The 19,902-nt window shown below is 41.2% G+C and overlaps 1 protein-coding gene and 1 pseudogene across 1 annotated transcript in view; both read left to right on the top strand.

Annotated features, from left to right (window-relative positions):
* The window catches only part of LOC149121475 (vomeronasal type-2 receptor 116-like), a 60,155-nt gene extending 49,895 nt beyond the window's left edge, over positions 1–10,260 (top strand). The window contains exons 2-5 of the mRNA XM_089315525.1: positions 1,030–1,836; positions 5,934–6,161; positions 6,468–6,591; positions 9,356–10,260. Of these exons, the coding sequence (XP_089171651.1) occupies positions 1,030–1,836; positions 5,934–6,161; positions 6,468–6,591; positions 9,356–10,260 (2,064 nt within the window). The remainder of the gene's footprint in view (positions 1–1,029; positions 1,837–5,933; positions 6,162–6,467; positions 6,592–9,355) is intronic.
* Positions 10,261–12,542: 2,282 nt separating this feature from the next.
* Positions 12,543–19,902, top strand: part of LOC138847805 (vomeronasal type-2 receptor 116-like) — a 63,504-nt pseudogene continuing 56,144 nt past the window's right edge.

A 19,902-nucleotide genomic window follows, 5' to 3' on the forward strand; every position in this document is an offset into this window, starting at 1 on the left:
TTAGAAGTGGGATGCTGGTATCATCATTGGTAGGCTAACACACAGTGCCACTATGCTGGCTCCACCATGGAGTGTTGAGACTCACATCTTGCTACACTGGAGCTCAACCGATCATGTTCCCAATGCTAATTAGTCACAAGCACACAGGTTGATTTTTCTCAGGATTCCCAGTGGCCATGCCATCTACAACTGTGCATATCAGAACTGTGGACATGGGTTTATTCCAATCTTTGGGAGACAGGGAAGTAGCCAGGCAGACAAGGAGCTCTAGTATAAACAACTCAGCTGATTTGCTTACCAAATGTCTGACATGGTGTTGGGCTTAGTCTACCATTGCACATGTGTAGAACCAGGAAGTCATTCCACATGAATGCCATGACCCAGTGAGTTGAGTTATTATCACTGCCTCCCCAGGTCTGTGTCAGTATCTCAAAAATACTTCCCCAGGGACCCACTATACAAGCAACAATCAGAACATGTGCCTGTCAAACATAGGCCATATGGTGAGCAGAGGATTCTGGATTGGAAAAAATATTTTGCCCCAAATGAAAAAAGGTTGGTGATTATATTCTTGGAGACAATGCAGGTTTCCTGTGGTAATCAATGCACTCCAAATACCAAGAGATGAACACAGTAGAGATTTCTGTCTCAGAGTTATCTACAATGGTGGCTGCTGGAGGAGGTGGCTCTACTCCACCAGTCACCCTGGGCAAGGATGGGTGAAGCAACATCCAAAGTTCCTTCTTCCTCAGGCCCCACTGCAGGACATGAAGAGCATACAGATACTGACAGATTTTCTTTAAAGCTATGAAGGAGGAGTCACATTTATTCACCTAAAGCAATGGGCATGTGAAGCATGGTCTTCTCTGTGGCCAGAGTAGCAAGATTTTTCATCTCTACTGCACTCTTTCTTTTCACACAATAGTAACCTATTTAAAGTTGACCTTGGGGAGAAATTCTTTTCACTCACTTCCAAGAGAGATAACACAAATCTTACAAAAGTTTGATCATGTTTTTCTTTGCTTTCAGCTCACCTATGGCCCTTTTGATCCCATGCTAAATGATAAAGATCAGTTTCCCTCACTCTATCAGATGGCAACCAGTGACAGCTCTTTGGGCCATGGAATGATCTACTTGTTGCTGCATTTTGGCTGGACTTGGGTGGTGCTCTTTGTGTCTGATGACATGAAAGGAGAGCAGTTCCTTCAGTATTTTGAAGCAGAGATGCTCAAGAAAGGTATCTGTGTGGCCTTTACAGTTAAGCTCCCTGTCACAAAGAAGTTGTATGGGTATGGTGATCTCACTTTCATGAGTAGCATCAGAGTTTCATCTGCAAATGTGCATATACTCTATGGAGATGTAAGAGGTCTCATCAGTGTGGACATTTCAGTGCAGTCCTTTGTAACCATCGGGAAAGTGTGGATCATGACATCAAAGTGGGATCTTGTTATGTCTGAGACAAACCACATGTTGCATTCTTTGCATGGAGGCTTCTCATTTTCACCCCACAGGGAAGAAATCCCTGGCCTCAAACATTTTGTCAAGATGGCAAACCCTTCCCACTACCCAGAAGACTTTTATTTCAGTAAATTATGGCTTTTCCATCTGCACTGCTCACTTGAAGGATCATTTTGTGGACATATTGGAAGCTGCCCACCAAATACCTCCTTAGAGTTTCTTCCAGGACATATTGACTTGCTGACCATATCTGACTCCAGCTATTTAGTCTACAATGCTGTCTACACAGTGGCCCACGTCCTCCATAAAATGATTTTGGGGAAAGTAGAAATGGGATCTCCAGGAGAAGCAATACAGCCTATGATTCTTCCCTGGCAGGTAAACCTCCCCTAAAACAGAACAGAAAGTTGCCACCTGATGGAATCTAGAGATGTTGTATTGAGATACAGCATCATGACCCTGCTATCTTCTCAAGGTCAGAGAGATTAGGTACATCAGAAGTTGGGTTCTTTCCATTGGTTATTGGTATATCTGTGATTGTTGGCTTTGGCTGGAAATTTCAATCTCTATGGATTTTGAATGGTTACTTTCTGAACAGAAATGGTATCAGAAAAGTTTGTAATGTAGGCTGAAATGCTGCAACACGTGAGAAAATTTGACAGATAAAAAGTTGTCATGCCATAATATTCCTTGGAATTTATACAAAGCCAAAAAAAGACGTATTGACAAATTATTTTTCATTTCTATAAATTTTTCATTTGTAAAATTTAACAATTTTGACATCCTGCCACATGTACATCAAAGATACATATTTTATATATATCCATATCTACAGTTTTTTCTTGGAATAGGGATATTAATATCACAAGGAGAGTGATTGATGACAATGTTGCTAGTACAGGAAGATAAGGGTATATGTCATATACACCGTATGCTTCAGTGAAACAACATACCAAATGCTAGGATACCATCACAATGTTTATACTCTGTATATTAACTTCCACAAATCAGAAAAACATATGATATTTGCCTTTCTGGGCCTGGAGTACTTCACTCAGCATAGTGATCTTCAGTTCCATGTATTTTGTTGCAAATATCGTTCAAATCTGACAGCAGTTTAATTTGATTTATAATCCTGCATAACCTGTGGCCTAAGCCCTGGATGAGATAAGATACTTTTTGTGAAAACAGAAATGGATTTCACATAATATCCTAAACATGATAGGAAATGGATGGGAAATGAAGCATGTTAGACCAACTGCCCTTACAAACTCTGAAGCAATCAGGGAGCATGGACTGTAGTCCCATTTCTTACATATAAGACTACTGAGGATGCACATGAGCACAGGATTTGCCTGCTCAGTCAGCTGAATATTTCTGGGTTTAACCCTGGCTTACATGAATGCATTCCCCACATGTAGAATGTATTTAGAAAATTCTGTTTGCATGTGCAAAGGACAAATATGCTCATAAATTTGTAGGATATATTAAATAAGGGTGATGTGTAGAAAAAGTAAAATATTTGTAAAAATTAGCATCAGAACATTTACTTCATAATCAAATTGTATTTAAGCATTAGAAGTATGTTTTATAAACTACAGTATTAGAGTCAAACCTTGGGAAAGGAAATTAATTTTTCAAGAAGGCTTCCATAGATATAATTAATGAATTATTTGTAAATTTTGTCCTCTACATTATTTAAGAATTAAGTGGTAAACTGTCCCTTGACAATCAGGTCATGGAATCTTCGAGTCTTTTTTTTTTTTTTTTGACAGGCAGAGTGGACAGTGAGAGAGAGAGACAGAAAGAAAGGTCTTCCTTTGCCATTGGTTCACCCTCCAATGGCCGCCATGGCCGGCGTGCTACAGCCGGCGCACCACGCTGATCTGATGGCAGGAGCCAGGTGCTTCTCCTGGTCTCCCATGGGGTGCAGGGCCCAAGCACTTGGGCCATCCCCCACTGCACTCCCTGGCCATAGCAGAGAGCTGGACTGGAAGAGGGGCAACCGGGACAGAATCCAGTGCCCCGACCGGGACTAGAACCTGGTGTGTCGGTGCCGCAAGGTGGAGGATTAGCCTAGTGAACCACGGCACCGGCCTAGGTCATGGACTCTTGAAGACATTGATTCTAAAAGTGCCATTGTTACTTTTTACCGTGTATATCCTTTTTGTTTTGTTCTGTTGGGTTTTTTTCTCTGTTTTCTATCTCTCTCCCATTTCTCTTCTTCATACTGATAACTCTAGGTTACACAGAGTTATATTTATTTTAAGGCAATTGGGAAAAGATCCCAGATAAAAATAAGAGGGGAAATAAGAGATGGAGGAGGTAGTCTATAACTGTAAAACAGTTTGGTTCTGCATACAGTCATACAGACTGAGCTCTAATGGTACAGCCTAAGAACTAGTCATGGGGCTCCAAAACCATAAGAATTGGTGGTACAAATGCCATCTTCACTGTTAAAATGGTCATATTAAATGTTAAAGGCAACAGATAGATCAGTCTAAGTTTAAAAAGGATGATATAATGATATAAGTAACATCAAGTACCTGGGAAAATAATATAATTAAAAAAGGAAGGAAAGACCAACATGGGAAGCAGTCCACACAGCAGACTCCTAGAATAACATTTGCTATAAATAACACTCTAACCTCAGAATCAACCCTAAGGCTTCCTTGTTGGGCTAAAAGGCCTGCGAGATCATTTCAGGCATGGAAAGCCAAGACATTGTGACAAAAAAATATCCTACACAGAGGATCTCTGTGAGACCTCAGAGGACAGAAAGAGTCATCAAAGAAGGAGACACTCTTCTCTGAAGGGAGGAGAGAACATCCACTTTGCTTATGGCCATGTCCAAATACCGATGGAATCTATGGTCAAAAAAAAGTCTTCCATAACCTTGGGAACCCATGGTAAGAGCCTCAGATGATCGCTGATATCATAAAAAGAGTGTTAATTATTAAAGGAACAACAGTAGTCACTGTGACTTGCTCCCCATGTAGGACCTCTGTCCCTAATGAATGTTAATATGAGAATTGACTGCAAATTCTCTCCCTAAACTGTACTCTATATGTTGTGTGTGTGCCTGGGTGCAAATTGTTAAAGTCTGTGCTGAGCATGGTGTTGGTCCTCTGTTTATAAAGTCATACTAAAAATGAACCATAATGAAGAAGGAGATAGGAGAGGGAAAGGGAGGTGGGATGGTAGCTGGGGGGGAGGGGGGCTATGGGGGAAAGAACCACTATATTCATAAAGTCGTATCTATGTAAAAATGCACTCATTAGCCGGTGCTGTGGCTCACTAGGCTAATCCTCCGCCTGCGACACCGGCACTCTGGGTCCTAGTCCCAGTTGGGGCGCCGGATCTACCCCAGTTGCTCCTCTTCCAGTCCAGCTCTCTGCTGTGGACTGGGAAGGCAGTGGAGGATGGCCCAAGTGCTTGGGCCCTGCACCCACATAGGAGACCAGAAGGAAGCACCTGGGTGTCCTGGCTTTGGAGGGGCACAGCATGCTGGCCATAGCGGTCAATTGGGGGGTGAATTAACGGATAGGAAGACTTTCTCTCTGTCTCTCTCTCTCACTGTCTAACTCTGCTTGTCAAAAAAATGCATTCATTAAATAAAAATTAAAAAATTAAAAACACAATTAAGTGATAGTTGTTTAAAAATAACAACTTAGTTGTATCCCAGTACAGATGTGTTGTGATCTAGAAGGTTCAAGGTTAACACATACTATAAAAGCATAATAAGCTTTCATAGATTTGAAATTTTGTCTTTGGTCATACCATACTATCTGATATGTCAAAGATAGTCACAGTCATCACAATAAGTGACCCAAAGCCAAGGAGAGAAAGAACAACATGTTGTGTCATGTTCAACCAGTGTTAAGGTATAAGTATACCTTAAAAGGTATAATGTATATTGCTGATATACATAATATACATATCTTATAGATATGGACTTCTGAGGTATTACAGTGGCTTTGAGTCTCTTGATGGAAAATATATCTTATGAAACAATCATGCATTAATCTCTAATTTTTCCCCAACCAAAATACACTAATCATCAACTATATTTTGAACCTTATGAAGAACTTATGTAGATACACACCTATAATATTCATAACAGCTATCAAGTTATTTCAGTAGCCATCCATGTGCTGCCCAACTGGTAACAGTAGAGTTAGCTTCCATAAAGCCCCAACCAATCTTTCATGGCCAAAGCTTCAATAGAGTCTGTGCTCCAGTAAACCTCTGGACCACTAACTTTTCTGATTGGGGACAATCACTCTTTGATGTTTTGTTGAGGGAGCAGAGGAATACCTTAACCCGGGAGATGTTTAAGCATCCAAAGAAAATTAATGTTCTACCAAATGGAAAAGCTGAATGCAAAAGACAACAAAGAGGGCTTGTTTAGAGCATCTGACTTCCCGCAACTAATTTGGATGTGCTGTCTATTTCCAATTATGCCTGTCCTCCAGCTCCATCAATTTCTGAGGAAAATCCAATTTACAAACAGCGCTGGAGATAAAGTATCCTTCCATGAAACAAGAAACCACATGGCACATTATGATATCCAGAACGTTGTGAATTTTCCTAGTGGTCTTCGTTTGCTTATTAAAATTGGAGAGTTTTCCTCCAAGAGTCCACATGAACAAAGCTTACTTGTCAATGAAGAGATGATAGAATGGCCTGTTGCATTCAAAGTGGTATGATTCTCTTTTGATACGAGATACCCACAGAGAGATCTGCCAATAATCTTGTGAAGAGGTTAAGTGTGAAGTGATCAGGTTCTTTTGTAATACATGGGAAATAGGTTGGGGAAACAGAAATGGCAATCGTAGGAATGCTGAAATGGATGTCTAGGTATTAGTCACAGGTACAGGAGGAGGGGATATAGTCGTGACCTTCAATTGAAGGCCAAGGTGTTATGTAGTGAGGAGGGATCTACTGACACCCTTCACGGTGGCTGATAACATACCAAACCATGACCAGTGCTTCTCTTTTTTCTTCAGACCCCTCAATCTGTGTGTAGCCAGAGCTGTGGTCCAGGATTCAGGAAAATGTCACAGGAAGGAAGACCTATCTGCTGCTATACTTGTGTTTTGTGTCCAGAGAAAGAAATTGCCAATCAGACAGGTAGAAAATTTCCAATCCATATCTTTACTGTCCTAGTTATTTCTCCACAAAAGAGAAACCAAAGAGATTTGCAATTAGTTCCTAGTGCATCATTGTTCTCTATGCACACATTTACTCATTCATTCAATATATCCATTTATGATCACTAAAGATACTTTATGTTTAAGTTCTTCTCTGGTGATGCTCATTCTAGTAACATCAACTGTAGCACTGATTCTAAAAGATATCACACCATGTTAGATAAGTCATCATCTGAGATTTGCAGGTGGAACTTGCTATATTTCCAACTGAGAAATGTAGGATGTATAATCATCAAGGCTTTCTATTGGTGCCTGTAAATCTTGAAACCAATTCATCTTACAAACACATGATAAGCACAGAGCTAGTGCTTGTATGTCATCATGGAAATACTGTATTCCTCCCTGCACTGTCTTTAATATTTTCCATGGAATTAAGGATGTCTAGTACCACAGGTACATTTAGATTTATAGAATTTATTAAAGGAAAGAGTCAAGGTGAAGTATGAATATCACATCCTACTAAAATATACAGTTTGGTATGCTCATAAAAACTTTTGAACAAGACAAACATAAAAATAATTACCTATCAAAATACATGTACCAGGCCGGTGCCATGGCTCAATAGGCTAATCCTCCACCTAGCGGCACCGGCACACTGGGTTCTAGTCCCGGTCAGGGTGCCAGATTCTGTCCCGGTTGCCCCTCTTCCAGGCCAGCTCTCTGCTATGGCCCAAAAGTGCAGTGGAGGATGGCCCAGGTGCTTGGGCCCTGCACACCATGGGAGACCAGGAGAAGCACCTGACTCCTGCCTTTGGATCAGCATGGTGCACCGGCCACAGTGCGCCAGCTGTGGCGGCCATTGGAGGGTGAACCAATGGCAAAAGGAAGACCTTTCTCTCTATCTCTCTCTCTCTCAGACACTCTCCACTCTGCCTGCAAAAAAAAAAAAATGTACCAAGAATGTAAAAAATGTGCTATATCTCACTGAGAAATACTTCCATTTTTTTAAAATATGGGAAATAGACCTTGTAATGATTTGATTTCCTCCAAAAAGGCTTCTCAATTCCTATTGTGTTAGCATTAGCAACCATTTGGTTTTAATCATTTCCTAGAGGAAATAAATAGTTTTGGCCATGAAGAAGATAACAGAACAAAGAGCTAATCTGTGCACAAAGGTTTTGCAAAAATTCAATAACAAATAAAAAGAATTTAAAAACATATGCTGGAAGCATGTTGTACAACAATACTTTCTTGTATGTACAAACACTGTAGAAAGTATCTAAGATTGAAGCCAGAGCACCTGGTGTCCCCAAGAAGAGAAATGGGTACTTCAAGATAAGAATGCCAGGAAGATTGACTCTAAATTACATTAGGATCTTGTATGGTTGAAGAAGTGTCATCTAAAAAGTTAAATCAAACCCTCATAACAAGTGTAGCTAGACCCCAATACCATCTTCTGTATTTAACTGAAACAGAGATATGCCCATTCATTGACTTGTCTCTATGACTTATTTCTTGCTGCATTGGCAAGAAAATGTTATTTCAATAAATAGAGAAAACATGGTATCCAGAGCTGAATTTGTTCCCCACCTTCCACAAGTACAATGGGGTAACAAGTTATGATTTCATAGAATGAGTGAAAAGTTCCAATACAAAATAAAAAATTTCTCAGAGTTTCAGAATGATATACTGCTATAAATGATCTGTGATTTCTTTACATTTAGCATGTATAAGTGAAACAGGCACTTTTATTTGGGTATTATTTATATCCATTTCCTACAATTCCCACTGATCTATAGTCTTATTACTTTTTACTTTTTGAACTCTTGATTCAGTGGAGTTTTAAGACTTTGACTTAATGTAAATTAAAAATATGCTATTTCAAAAATTAAAAAAGGAAGGAATGAAGGAAGGAAGAAAAAGAAAGGAAAGAAGAAGGGAAAAGAGAAAAAAGAAAGGAAGGGAGGTGGAATGGAGGAATAAATCATCTTAAAATTGTACCAGTGAATGGAATGGAATCTCTTCTGCTTCTATTAATATCACATTAACATGAGAATTGATGAGAATTGTGTTATACTAATTATCATGCACTTGCTATGACCCTGAGAATGCAATGTATTAATTCATTTTGAAATTTATATTATATACTAACTTGAAAAATATCTAATTTCTCCATCAATAACTGGGTAAAATATCAATTACATCCAAATTTCTTTATTTTAAAAACACCTCTATTCAAATCCAAATGTTGCTTATTCAATAAAATGCACCTTAAGATTCCATTAAAAATTGACAAAAGGATTCCCAAGGAAATGAAAATATAAAATGAGGAAAGATTGTTCTGCCAGATATCAAGTTAATAACTGTAGTATTGATGGCTGTAAGGTTATCTTAGGAGTTTGGGGTTGTTTATTTCTGTGTCTGAGCTACAGAGATACAGGATGTGACAAGAGGCTGACTTAGGGGATAGAACAGAGAAAGGCTGGGAAGCATCCATGACCATGGGAACAGGAATGTGTCACAGGATAAGTCAACCTAGCCCCCATATGCTGAAGGTGTTGTTTGAATGAGTTTGTTCCAATCTGCAGATGGGCATCCTCCCTGGACAGCAATGCAGAAACTCGATAAGGTGTACCCTGCTATATATCACAAGCTCCCAGCAGCATTGCAGTTGACCATTTTCCACAACAGAAAGAAATCCAGAATTTCTACAAAGTAAACCTTCAGTTTTTCTCCTTCCTCAGATGCAAAGCAGTGCATCCCATGTGAAGATCACGAATACCCAAACCAGGATAGAAGTCGCTGCCTCCCTAAGTTGATGACGTTCTTGGCCTTTGAGGAATCTCTGGGGATGGCTCTGGCCTGCATGGCTCTGTGCTTCTCTGTCCTCACAGCTGCGGTCCTCTGGATCTTTGTGAAGCACCAAGACACTCCCATAGTCAAGGCCAATAACAGGACCCTCAGCTACATCCTGCTCATCACCCTCCTCCTGTGCTTCCTCTGCTCCTTACTCTTCCTTGGCTGTCCCAACACAGCCACCTGCCTCCTCCAGCAAATAGCATTTGGCCTTGTGTTCACAGTGGCTGTTTCCACTGTGCTGGCCAAGACCATCACTGTGATTCTGGCCTTCAAGGTTACAAAACCTCGCAGAACTGTCAGGCGATTGTTGATATCAGGAGTTTCTAACTCTGTCATTCCCATCTGCTTCCTCCTCCAACTGATTCTCTGTAGCATCTGGCTGGGAATCTCTCCTCCCTTCATTGAGTTAGATACACACTCTGAGCCTGGCCACATCATCCTGGTGTGCAATAAGGGTTCGGTCACTGCCTTCTACTGTGTCCTGGGCTACCTGGGTTCCATGGCCCTGGCCAGCTTCACTGTGGCTTTTCTAGCCAGGAATCTGCCTGACACTTTCAATGAAGCTAAGTTCCTTACATTCAGCATGCTGGTGTTCTGCAGTGTCTGGGTGACCTTCCTTCCTGTCTACCACAGCACCAAGGGGAAGGTCATGGTGGCTGTGGAGGCCTTCTCCATCTTGGCCTCCAGTGCGGGGCTCCTGGGCTGCATCTTTGTCCCCAAGTGCTATGTTATTCTCATAAGACCTGAGATGAACTCTTTGAAAGGCTTAAAGAATAAAAGCAAGTTCTAAAGGATTCTAAAATTTTTCCACTTGTTTTGCTATCACATATTCAGAGTTTAGAACCATGAATCCAGACTGAAGTAGCAATCCAGAAATAATGAAGGAACTAAAGTTGATTTTTTTCCTTTAAAAACTATTTATGTATTGGACATACAGCCTAGCAGTCTGAGTGCATGGCATCAATTTCTGGCTCTGGCTTTGGCTCCTGACCTGGACTTCTGATTCCTGGGGACCCTTGAAGGCAGTGGTGAATCTTCACGTAACTTGGTCCTGTCCAACCATATGAAAATCTAGGGTCTGACTGACTGTTGTTGGTTGTAGCCTCATCCCAGGCACAGGCATAGGGGGTGTAGAGATATGAGGCATTGAATGGGAGGTCTCTCTGTCTCTGTCACTAACCTTCTGTTTCTCTCCCTCTCAGAGTTAGTAATGGGAGTTTAGAGAAAATTTTTATATCGAGTAAAAATAAATTATGGTGTAAATGCCCATCAAGGCTACAACAACAATGCTATTTTATATTAAAAGGCTATCACTGAAATAGTTGAGATGAATTAATTTCTATTTATTTATCAGTGTATAGACAATGTAAGTGCTCATATATGTGAGGACATCTAATTAAACATGCTTTGCATTCTGTTTGCCCTGGCTACTGAGTGCTTGTCATTTCTTTGTTGACATTGTGATTTAAGTGAGATTTCTTTCCCAGATACGGGAGGTGATTGGTCATGCAGTGTTCCTCTGTTGAGATACTGTGTTGTCCAAAAATATCTTAATAAATACTCATTGTTGAACTATTTTGAAGTGGTGCTTTTATAACACATATATGGAATATCCACTTACACATGGCACTGAATCAGTAACTGTATGTTCTTCTGCCAATATATTGTTTTTTTATTTTTGTCTTTGCTTTAAATTTTCTTTTTCCAATTGCACATGGGACACAATGCTGTTTGGATTAATGTGGAATTCTCATAGCTAAGATGAACCAATTTTAAACTGGACAAGTCAAAAGCATTTAAGTGCATGCATATTCATATTGAACATTCAGATTATGCACAGTATGTTCACACATTCAGGCAGTAGTCTTCTCTAAGTGGATTGAAGGGTTTTCATCATCCTATAAAAATTTCCTTATGTAATAAGAAGTCACTTTCAAACTCATATCATGCAACCAATCATCTCCATATGTTTCTATGAATTCACATTTTATGAATAATTCTGACAAGTGGCAACAGTCAATATGTGGCTTAGGAGTCTTGGTTCAAACCCATACACATTGCACCATCATCACTTATTCCTTTTTCAAATTGTATACTTTTCCATCTCACAGATTTTTACCATTCTTTTTTGCAATTTTATTGTTTCATTTTTCTGCTCAACCTAATATTTTGTTATTTTTGAGATAACATAGTTTTAGTTTGCATTTGACTCAAAAGCTTAAAGCTCCACTAAATAAAGCGTTCAACAAGTACTAAGCAAGAAGACCATAGTTCTGCAGGAATATAGGCAGGGGCTATAAACAATAATCCAATGAAAAATGTTCAACTTCCCTCACATACAGCAAATTTTAAAATAGCCATAGAACATTCATAGTGTAGTAGTGTGTAGTTATTAATAATTTGTTAAACAAAGTTTTAAAACAAAGGCAAAATACTATATTTGCAGCCAAAATGATATAAACAGACATATTTCTTTCCTTTATTTTTCTTCACAACCAAAATGAATTTTTTCTTAGATTTCCCCAGAACCCTTTTATTTAAGGTATCTAAACTTGACACATTTCATAAAAACAACTTTAGGAATGTTATGATTTTTCCCACGCTACCTGTCCTTGCACCTACACTTCTACTCTTCTTCCTCCTTCCTCTCCTATTCCCATTCTTATTTTACACTAAGATTTATTTTCAATTAACTTTATACACCTAAAATTAATTCTATATTAAGTAAGAGTTCAACAAATAGTATGAAAAAACAAACTGTTCCTCAACAATTGACACAAGGGCTGTCCAAAGTTATCGGATATCAAATTGCTATTTTAAATTTTCATCTTGTGACTATTTTAAAAATGCTAGCTACCACATTTAAGGGAGAATCTGTGTTATTTGTCTTTCTGTCTACCATATTTATTTTATCCAACAGCCCACAGCAGGACATTCATTTTTTTACACCTTCTTACAGGTATAAACTGGTCCTCCATAAAGTCTTCCATAGCAGCTTTATCAGCTTACATTCCCACCAACAGTGCATTAGGGTATGTTTTTCCCCACATCCTCACCAGCACAGGCTCCGCAATGCTGCTCAGACCAGCTGCGCCTTCCAGAGCCCAGTTACTCGAGTTACTGCCCTCTCGGGCAATGCATTCCAGCGCCACCAGCCGAGGGGAACCTGGAAAAGCCCCAGCAGGTCTGTGCACTCAGGTGGCTGCAGGGCTCTGAGCCAGCAGCAGCGAGCGAGAGCCTTTACCCAGTTTGAATTTTGCAAATGCCTGGAAGATGACAGCACCGGCAATCCCAAGCAGATCCCCAGGTCCAGCTAGTGCTGTGGGTCTGCAGTCCAGGCCCACGCCCACGCCCACCCCTGGGCCAGCCTCGGAGATGACTTTGATGGTTCCACCCGCAGATCCAGGGGTTTCCTGGTCTTACTACAGCCGGCAGGTAACTCCTACGGACATCCAAAGGAAGACAAGGAAAGTGAAGAAGCTGAGTAGGAGACTTGCTGAGGCCCTGAATACAGACAAGATCATCAGAGAGGGAGAGAAGGCGGGAAGGGGAGACTGACGGGGCAGAAGCTGGAGAGAAGGAGCAGCCACGTGGTGCAGGCACTGTGGGGGCAAGGAAACCCCCCCCAAGAAAGAGCTTTCCGTGTAATGCCAGTCCCACCCTCTTCACTGATCCTGTAATCCCCAACTGTTCTTTATGAAACTCTTTAGACTGAAACTGTGGACTGCACCTCTTTTTATGGATGACAGGATAGGTTTCCCATAAGAAAGGAACTCTTTCAATAGTTCAGTTTTTCTTTACAATACCTTTTCTTTATTTTAATATAAAAGTCTACATGGATAATATAGCATGAGGGATTATATAGTATTTGATACAATTTTTTTCTTACAATACATAATGTTCAAGGGTAAGATATCTGCTCCTATGAGATTTTCTTCATGTTATGGCCATTTGAGTCAGATTAAAATCCTGATTACTTTCCTGGGTTCAGCCTTGCCCTACTCAGGCTTGGGAGCCATTTCGAGAGTGAATCAGCATATGGAAGATCTCCCTCTCTCCCCCTCTCCAATTAAATTATATATATATGACTTTTTAAACAATTAGAAGTGAGAACAGGCAGGAGCCATAAAGCTCAACTTTGCCCTATTCAATGCAATCTTTGTAACTGTAGCAACCTCAATGTAAACTATTTTAACTGGTATTATAAAAGTTGTTGACACGAGTGGCATTCAATGGATCTTCTTAAAAGTTCTTAAAAGAACTTATGGAATAAAGGTACTCAAGAATTTTTTTGCAAAAAAAATGTATTAAGGACATAGGTAATAACATGATTGTTTCATGCTGAAACAAGCTAATCAAAAATGGCCAAATATTATTATACAGTGTAGAGTAGGCCTAGATAATATGGTTTGACTGTACATGTTTAGGGCCCTACTATTCATGGATAGCTTTGCAAGGACCTGGAATGGGCCATTCAGGGAATCACTTTTGTTGTTGCCATTTCTACTATTAGATATGACTGGGAGTACTTGCTCAAATTTGCTTCCATGCATTTTGGGAGAATAATTTTGCTTGCTCAGATCCCAGATTTTGTGTCTGTGCATAATTGTTCCTTTCCCACTTTTTTTTCCCACTCCCCTCTTACCTCTCTTTCACTTTCAGTCCTGTCCCTAGCACCCCTCTCCCTTTCCTCTGGGGCTATTCAGTGGGGAATACAGCAGATAAAAGGATTGTGTTGGGTGCAGGCTATTCAATGGTTCGATTTTGGGGGGGAGATTTGTTGCTGGGCTCCTGCCATTCCTATCATGGGAGCTTTGGCATTATCTGTTGGCTTGTGAGAACCACTCTCGACTTTCATGTTCTGAGACAACATCCCCTGGGGAAGGAGATACTTGGTTCATTGGGGCTCTGTTCATCCACTACAATGTGGGGACAGTGATGTAGGATATTTATACTGCAAGGAGAGGCTGCCTGCTGAGACTGATTATTCCTTGTGTTTGGGATAAGGGAAGTCTCACCGTGGGTGCAGTCATCTTATGCTGAGGGAGACCTGCGGAATTTGCATTCTGGGATCCCCTCATCTGTGATGAATGCTGCTGGCAGATGCTTCTATCAGCTGCAACTTTAACAATGGCATGAGAGGTAGTTTCCCAGCATATGAAATGTTGTAGACCATGGCGGGCTACCTGTGAAGACTCTCGATTGTCTCAAAGGTGTCTAAGGTGTCACTGCTAGAAACATTAATATCTAGTCTTGGAGAGAGGGAGGCAAGCTGGGACCTGCACTGAGGGACAGTGGTGTGGCATTTACTGGGTAGGGAATTGGGAGTTGCTTTTTCAGGATTTCCATCAAGTTGTGATACAGGGTATGACTTGAAACCTCCAACATGTGAACAAACCCCCATGACATAAGGGTTAATTAGGGGACCTAAAGCTTTGGATCCTGTTTTCTCTCATGTCTCCTATGTGAGTGCAGGGGCCCAAGCACCTGAGTTATATCCTGCTGTTTCCCCAGGATCCTTAGCAGGGAGCAGATCTGAAGCTGAGCAGCCAGGTCTCAAACTGGCATCCAAGTTGGATGCCGATGTCACAGGCAGCAGCTCCACTCACTATGACAATGCTGGTCCCTTCCATTTTTCAAATCTTGGGATGACAGAGGTCCCATCATCTCCAGTTCAGGGAGATGGCAGGTGGCAGGGGCGGTTATTGCATGGGGCCTCATTTACCTCTAGCCAATGGAAGCAGAAGGATCTCTAATAGCTTCTATTCTTTCTCTTGTTGTGGGGGACCAGCAGTCATTCTGGGTCTTGTCTACTTACTTGGTCTGGACTTGGTCGTCCACTGGATATGGGCTCTCCATTCTCTAGAGTTGAGGGGCAGCTGAGGAAGTCTCTTGTGATGTGACCCCCTTTCTAGTATTGCATATGACTAGAGTGTTGGCTCAGATACTCATCAACTCTCGTTTTGTAAGGATGAAAGTTTTGCTTGGACCCACTGTTTTGTATGAGGATGACAGTTGCTATCTGAGCTCCTGTGGCCTGTAATTTTTTTGTTATTTATTTATTTTTTTGATTTATTTTTGACAGGCAGAGTGGACAGTGAGAGAGAGACAGAGAGAGAAAGGTCTTCCTTTTGCTGTTGGTTCACCCTCCAATGGCCACTGCGGCTGGCGTGCTGCAGCCACCATACTGCGCTGATCCGATGGCAGGAGCCAGGTACTTCTTCTGGTCTCCCATGGGGTGCAGGGCCCAAGTACTAAGGCCATCCTCCACTGCACTCCCTGGCCACAGCAGAAAGCTGGCCTGGACAACCGGGACAGAATCCGACACCCCGACCAGGACTAGAACCCAGTGTGCCGGTGCCACAAGGCAGAGGATTAGCCTAGTGAGCCGTGGCGCCGGCATAGTGGCCTGTAATTTTAAGGAGCTCGGTAGTCCCATGGAAGAACCTGTCAGCTCCACTGTTGGCTAGACCATGAGCCACTTGCTGGGATGATTATAATCTCTAGTCTTGTGGGAAGGACTGGGGATCTCCTGAAGTGCCTTCTGCCATCTCTGGTTTTGGGGGAAGTTTAATGTGGTTTTCAAGAGCATTTTATTTTGAAAAAGTAGATGTACATAAAAGTTGTAAAACTATACAGGGTTTATACAGTCAGTATTCATTTATATTTATTTGCATTTTATGTCTTGATTATCTAAATTCCTGGAGTTATATATCTCCACATTAAATCATCTTCCTGCAGCAGCCTGAAGAAATCTCTGTAGTGTTTCTTCTAGTGCAATTACACTTTTCTGTGTTTCCAGCTTTTCAAAAAAGAGAAAGACAGGTCTTCCATCCACTGGTTCACTCCACAAATGGCCGCAATGGCCGGAGCTGGGCCAATCCGAAGCCAGCAGCCAGGAGCTTCTTCTGCGTCTCCCACGTGGGTGCAGGGGCCCAAGGACTTGGGTCATCTTCTGTTGCTTTCCCAGGCCAAAGCAGACAGCTGGATCAGAGGTGGGACAGCCAGGCCTGGGACTGGGACCCATTTTGTCTTCATTTTGGAATATTTTCATCAGTTCTAAATTTTTAGGAAGTCACAGTGTCTCCTTGTCCTACCTTAACCCTTGAAAAGTCAAATATCATAATCATCGTCCAATGTCGTCTTACTTTCATAGGTCCTTTTGAAAGTCATCAATATTGTTGCTCCTTTAATAGAAATTGCCTTTTTTTCTTTGGTTGCTTTGAGGACTTTCAGGTTGTCTTTGATTTTCTATGGTTTGTCCATATTTTCTCAATTTTCCTTAGTATTTTAATCATAGTCATTTCAAATTCATCATTACTTCTAACCACTATCCTTGTCTAACTCTAGCACCTGAATTTTCTCTGGGCCTATTTTTATTGATTTTTATATTTGTAATTGAGAACATCTTCTTGCGGCTTTGCCTGTCTAGCTTTTGTCTGTGCGCTGGATGTAGTAATAGTTACAGAGGGTCTTAACTATGTCATCTGCCACTAAATACTGAATTTTGTTATGACAGGCAGTTTAATACTAACAGATCATCCTCAGACTACGAAATTTAGGTTTTTTACCTTTTAGGGAAATACCATTTCAGTTTTGCATTTACTCCTAAGATATAGTCCTTATTCTTAGTGTATGCTACTTACTCCCACAGTGGGACATTTCTAGGATTTTTATTATAATTGAGGTTCCCCTCTAGGTCATTCCACTTTGGATGAGTCCAAACTTCAACTCCCAGCATTTGTGACCTCTGAAAGTTCTGCACAACTCTTCAGCTTTCAATACTCCCTGCCAACTCTGCTAGCCTTCTTCCACAACTCCTTGCATGTCCTCCTTCATCTATGCAAGATTCTCATTTGATTGAGGTTCTTCACCTGATACTGTGATCTCTTCTCAGGTGAGGTAGAGTGTTTTCTTACTAACTCTTGGGAACACAATCTCTATAAAGGATTGAATGAAGATTGAATTGTGATAAACTAAAATAGAAGACAGTTGATTCTATGGGGAATTCTGGAAGTGGGGTGGCCCTTCAGGGAGGTTCCAAATTGAGACAAGGGAACTGAGCCATAATCTGATGATCCTCCCCTCTCCAAATTAACCAGTCAGAGGAAGTGGAGTAGGGGCCACATTCTCAGATGAGGTACTTTCCTTTTGCCTAAAAGAATTCTCAGAGAGGATAGCAACATGAGCCATTAGCAAATAATACTTCCAATGGCTGAAGGAATAGCTTAGTCTTGCAGGATCTAGAAAACAAACTGCTATATCCACTATGGTCCACAATTTATGGCATTCACATGCACTTGCTTTTATTTTTTTAAGATTAATGTTTTCATTTACTTGAAAGGCAGAGTTACAGAGACAGGGCAGATCTTCTGTCTACTGGGTCACTCTTCAAATGGCTGTAACAGCTGGGGCTGGGCCAGGCTGAAGCCAGGATCCGGGAGCTTTTTCTGGCTCTCCCACACAGGTACAGGGTCCCAAGCACTTGGATCCTCCTCTGCTGTCTTCCCAGGTGCACTAGCAGAGAACTGGATTGGAAGTAGGGCAGCTGGGTCTTGAACTGGCACCTGCATGGGATATTGGCATCACAGATAGGCTTAAACTGCTATGGCACCACGCTGGCCCCATACTTGCTTCTTAAAGTGCCTGCACCCAGGGGCTGGTGTTATGGCACAGCATCCCATACTTAGTTCCGGCTGCTCTGATTCTGACCCAGCTTCCTGCTAATGTACCTGGAAAGACAGAAGCAGGTGGTCCAAGTGCTGGGATTCCTGCAACCCATGTGGGAGACCAGGATGGAGGGAGACCTGGCTTGACTGGCTTACACCTGGCTGAGTATTTAGGGTGTGAATCAGCAAATGAAAGAGCCATATCTCTACCTCCCCTGCCTTTCACATTTAAATTTTATATATATAATACTTGATGTAAATAATATATCATTATATATATATAACTTGATATTCTACATATGTATGTGTGTGTGCATGTGTGTATACATAAAGTGCCTGCTTTAGGATGGTCTTGAGAAACTTACAAGGTCAATGGAACAAATTAGACAGCTCCCTCCACCCCTAACAAACCAGTCTCAAATCTGCAATTGATATCATCACTACTCTCCTCTACTACCCCATTCTAGATTCCCTTCACCCTGGACTGACACCTCTGGGGGCCTAGGTGACTAAGATTCTGAATCTGGGGTATGAGGGTTCCACTACTTAGGAACTAACTATGCATTAGGAATTCAACCCCTGTTGTTATGGAAAACACTTGAAAAATTCCCTAGGATTGCCCCCTCTGACAACACAGCATGAAATAATGGCCTTACCTGAGATCCTCCACAGAGAGGGGTTGAATGGAATAAAAGTGACAAAGGCAAATATGTATGGTATCTACAAAGGATTAATGTGTCAATCATAATCTCTTGAATTAGGGCATAACATAGTATGATAATTATTCAAATCATATATACCTAAGGTTTTAGAATATATGAAGGAACACTTTTGGTATTTATATAGATGCATTTGGGTCACCACCTCTTTATGTACCACTTCCATCTCTATTCATTAGCTTTTTTGGAAAACTTTTATTTAATAAATATAAACTTCAAAAGTGCAACTTTTGGATTATAGCAATTTTCCCTCCATATCCACTTTCCCACTTGCAACCCATTCCATCTCCTAATCTTTTTCCCATTTCATTCTTCATTTTTTGAAAGACTTACTTATTTGTGAGTCAGAGTTACACCACAGAGAGAGGAGGGGCAGAGAGAGAGAGAGAGAGAAAGAGAGAGAGAGGTCTTCCATCTGATGGTTCATGCTCCAATGTCCACAACAGCCAGAGCTATGCCAATCCAAAGCCAGGAGGCAGGAGCTTCCTCGAGGTCTCATGCAGGTGCCAGTGATTATGGACTTAGGCCATCTTTTACTTCTTTCACAGGCCTTAGCAGAGAGCTGGATCATAAGTGGAGCAGCTGGGTCTCAAACAGGTGCCCATATGAGACACCAGTGCTTCAGGCCAGGGTATTTACCCTCTGTGCCGCAGCACCTGCCCCCCATTCTTCATTAAGATTCATTTTCAATCTTTATATACAGAAGATCAACTTAATATACACTAGGCAAAGATTTCAACAGATTGTACCTAAACAGACACACAAAGTATGAAGTACTATTTTAATACCAGTTTTACTATAAATTTACAAAGGAAAAACATTAAGGACAGAGATGCTACATGGGGAGTAAGTACACAGTGACCCCTGTTGTTGATTTAACAATTGACACTCTTATTTATTTATTTATTTACTTATTTATTATTTTTTTTGACAGGTCGAGTGGATAGTGAGAGAGAGAGACAGAGAGAAAGGTCTTCCTTTGCCATTGGTTCACCCTCCAATGGCTGCCACGGCCAGCCCACCACGCTGATCCAAAGGCAGGAG

This window comes from Oryctolagus cuniculus, chromosome 16 (assembly GCF_051225735.1).
Source record: "Oryctolagus cuniculus isolate XC-2025 breed Fujian yellow rabbit chromosome 16, ASM5122573v1, whole genome shotgun sequence".
NCBI lineage: Eukaryota > Metazoa > Chordata > Mammalia > Lagomorpha > Leporidae > Oryctolagus > Oryctolagus cuniculus.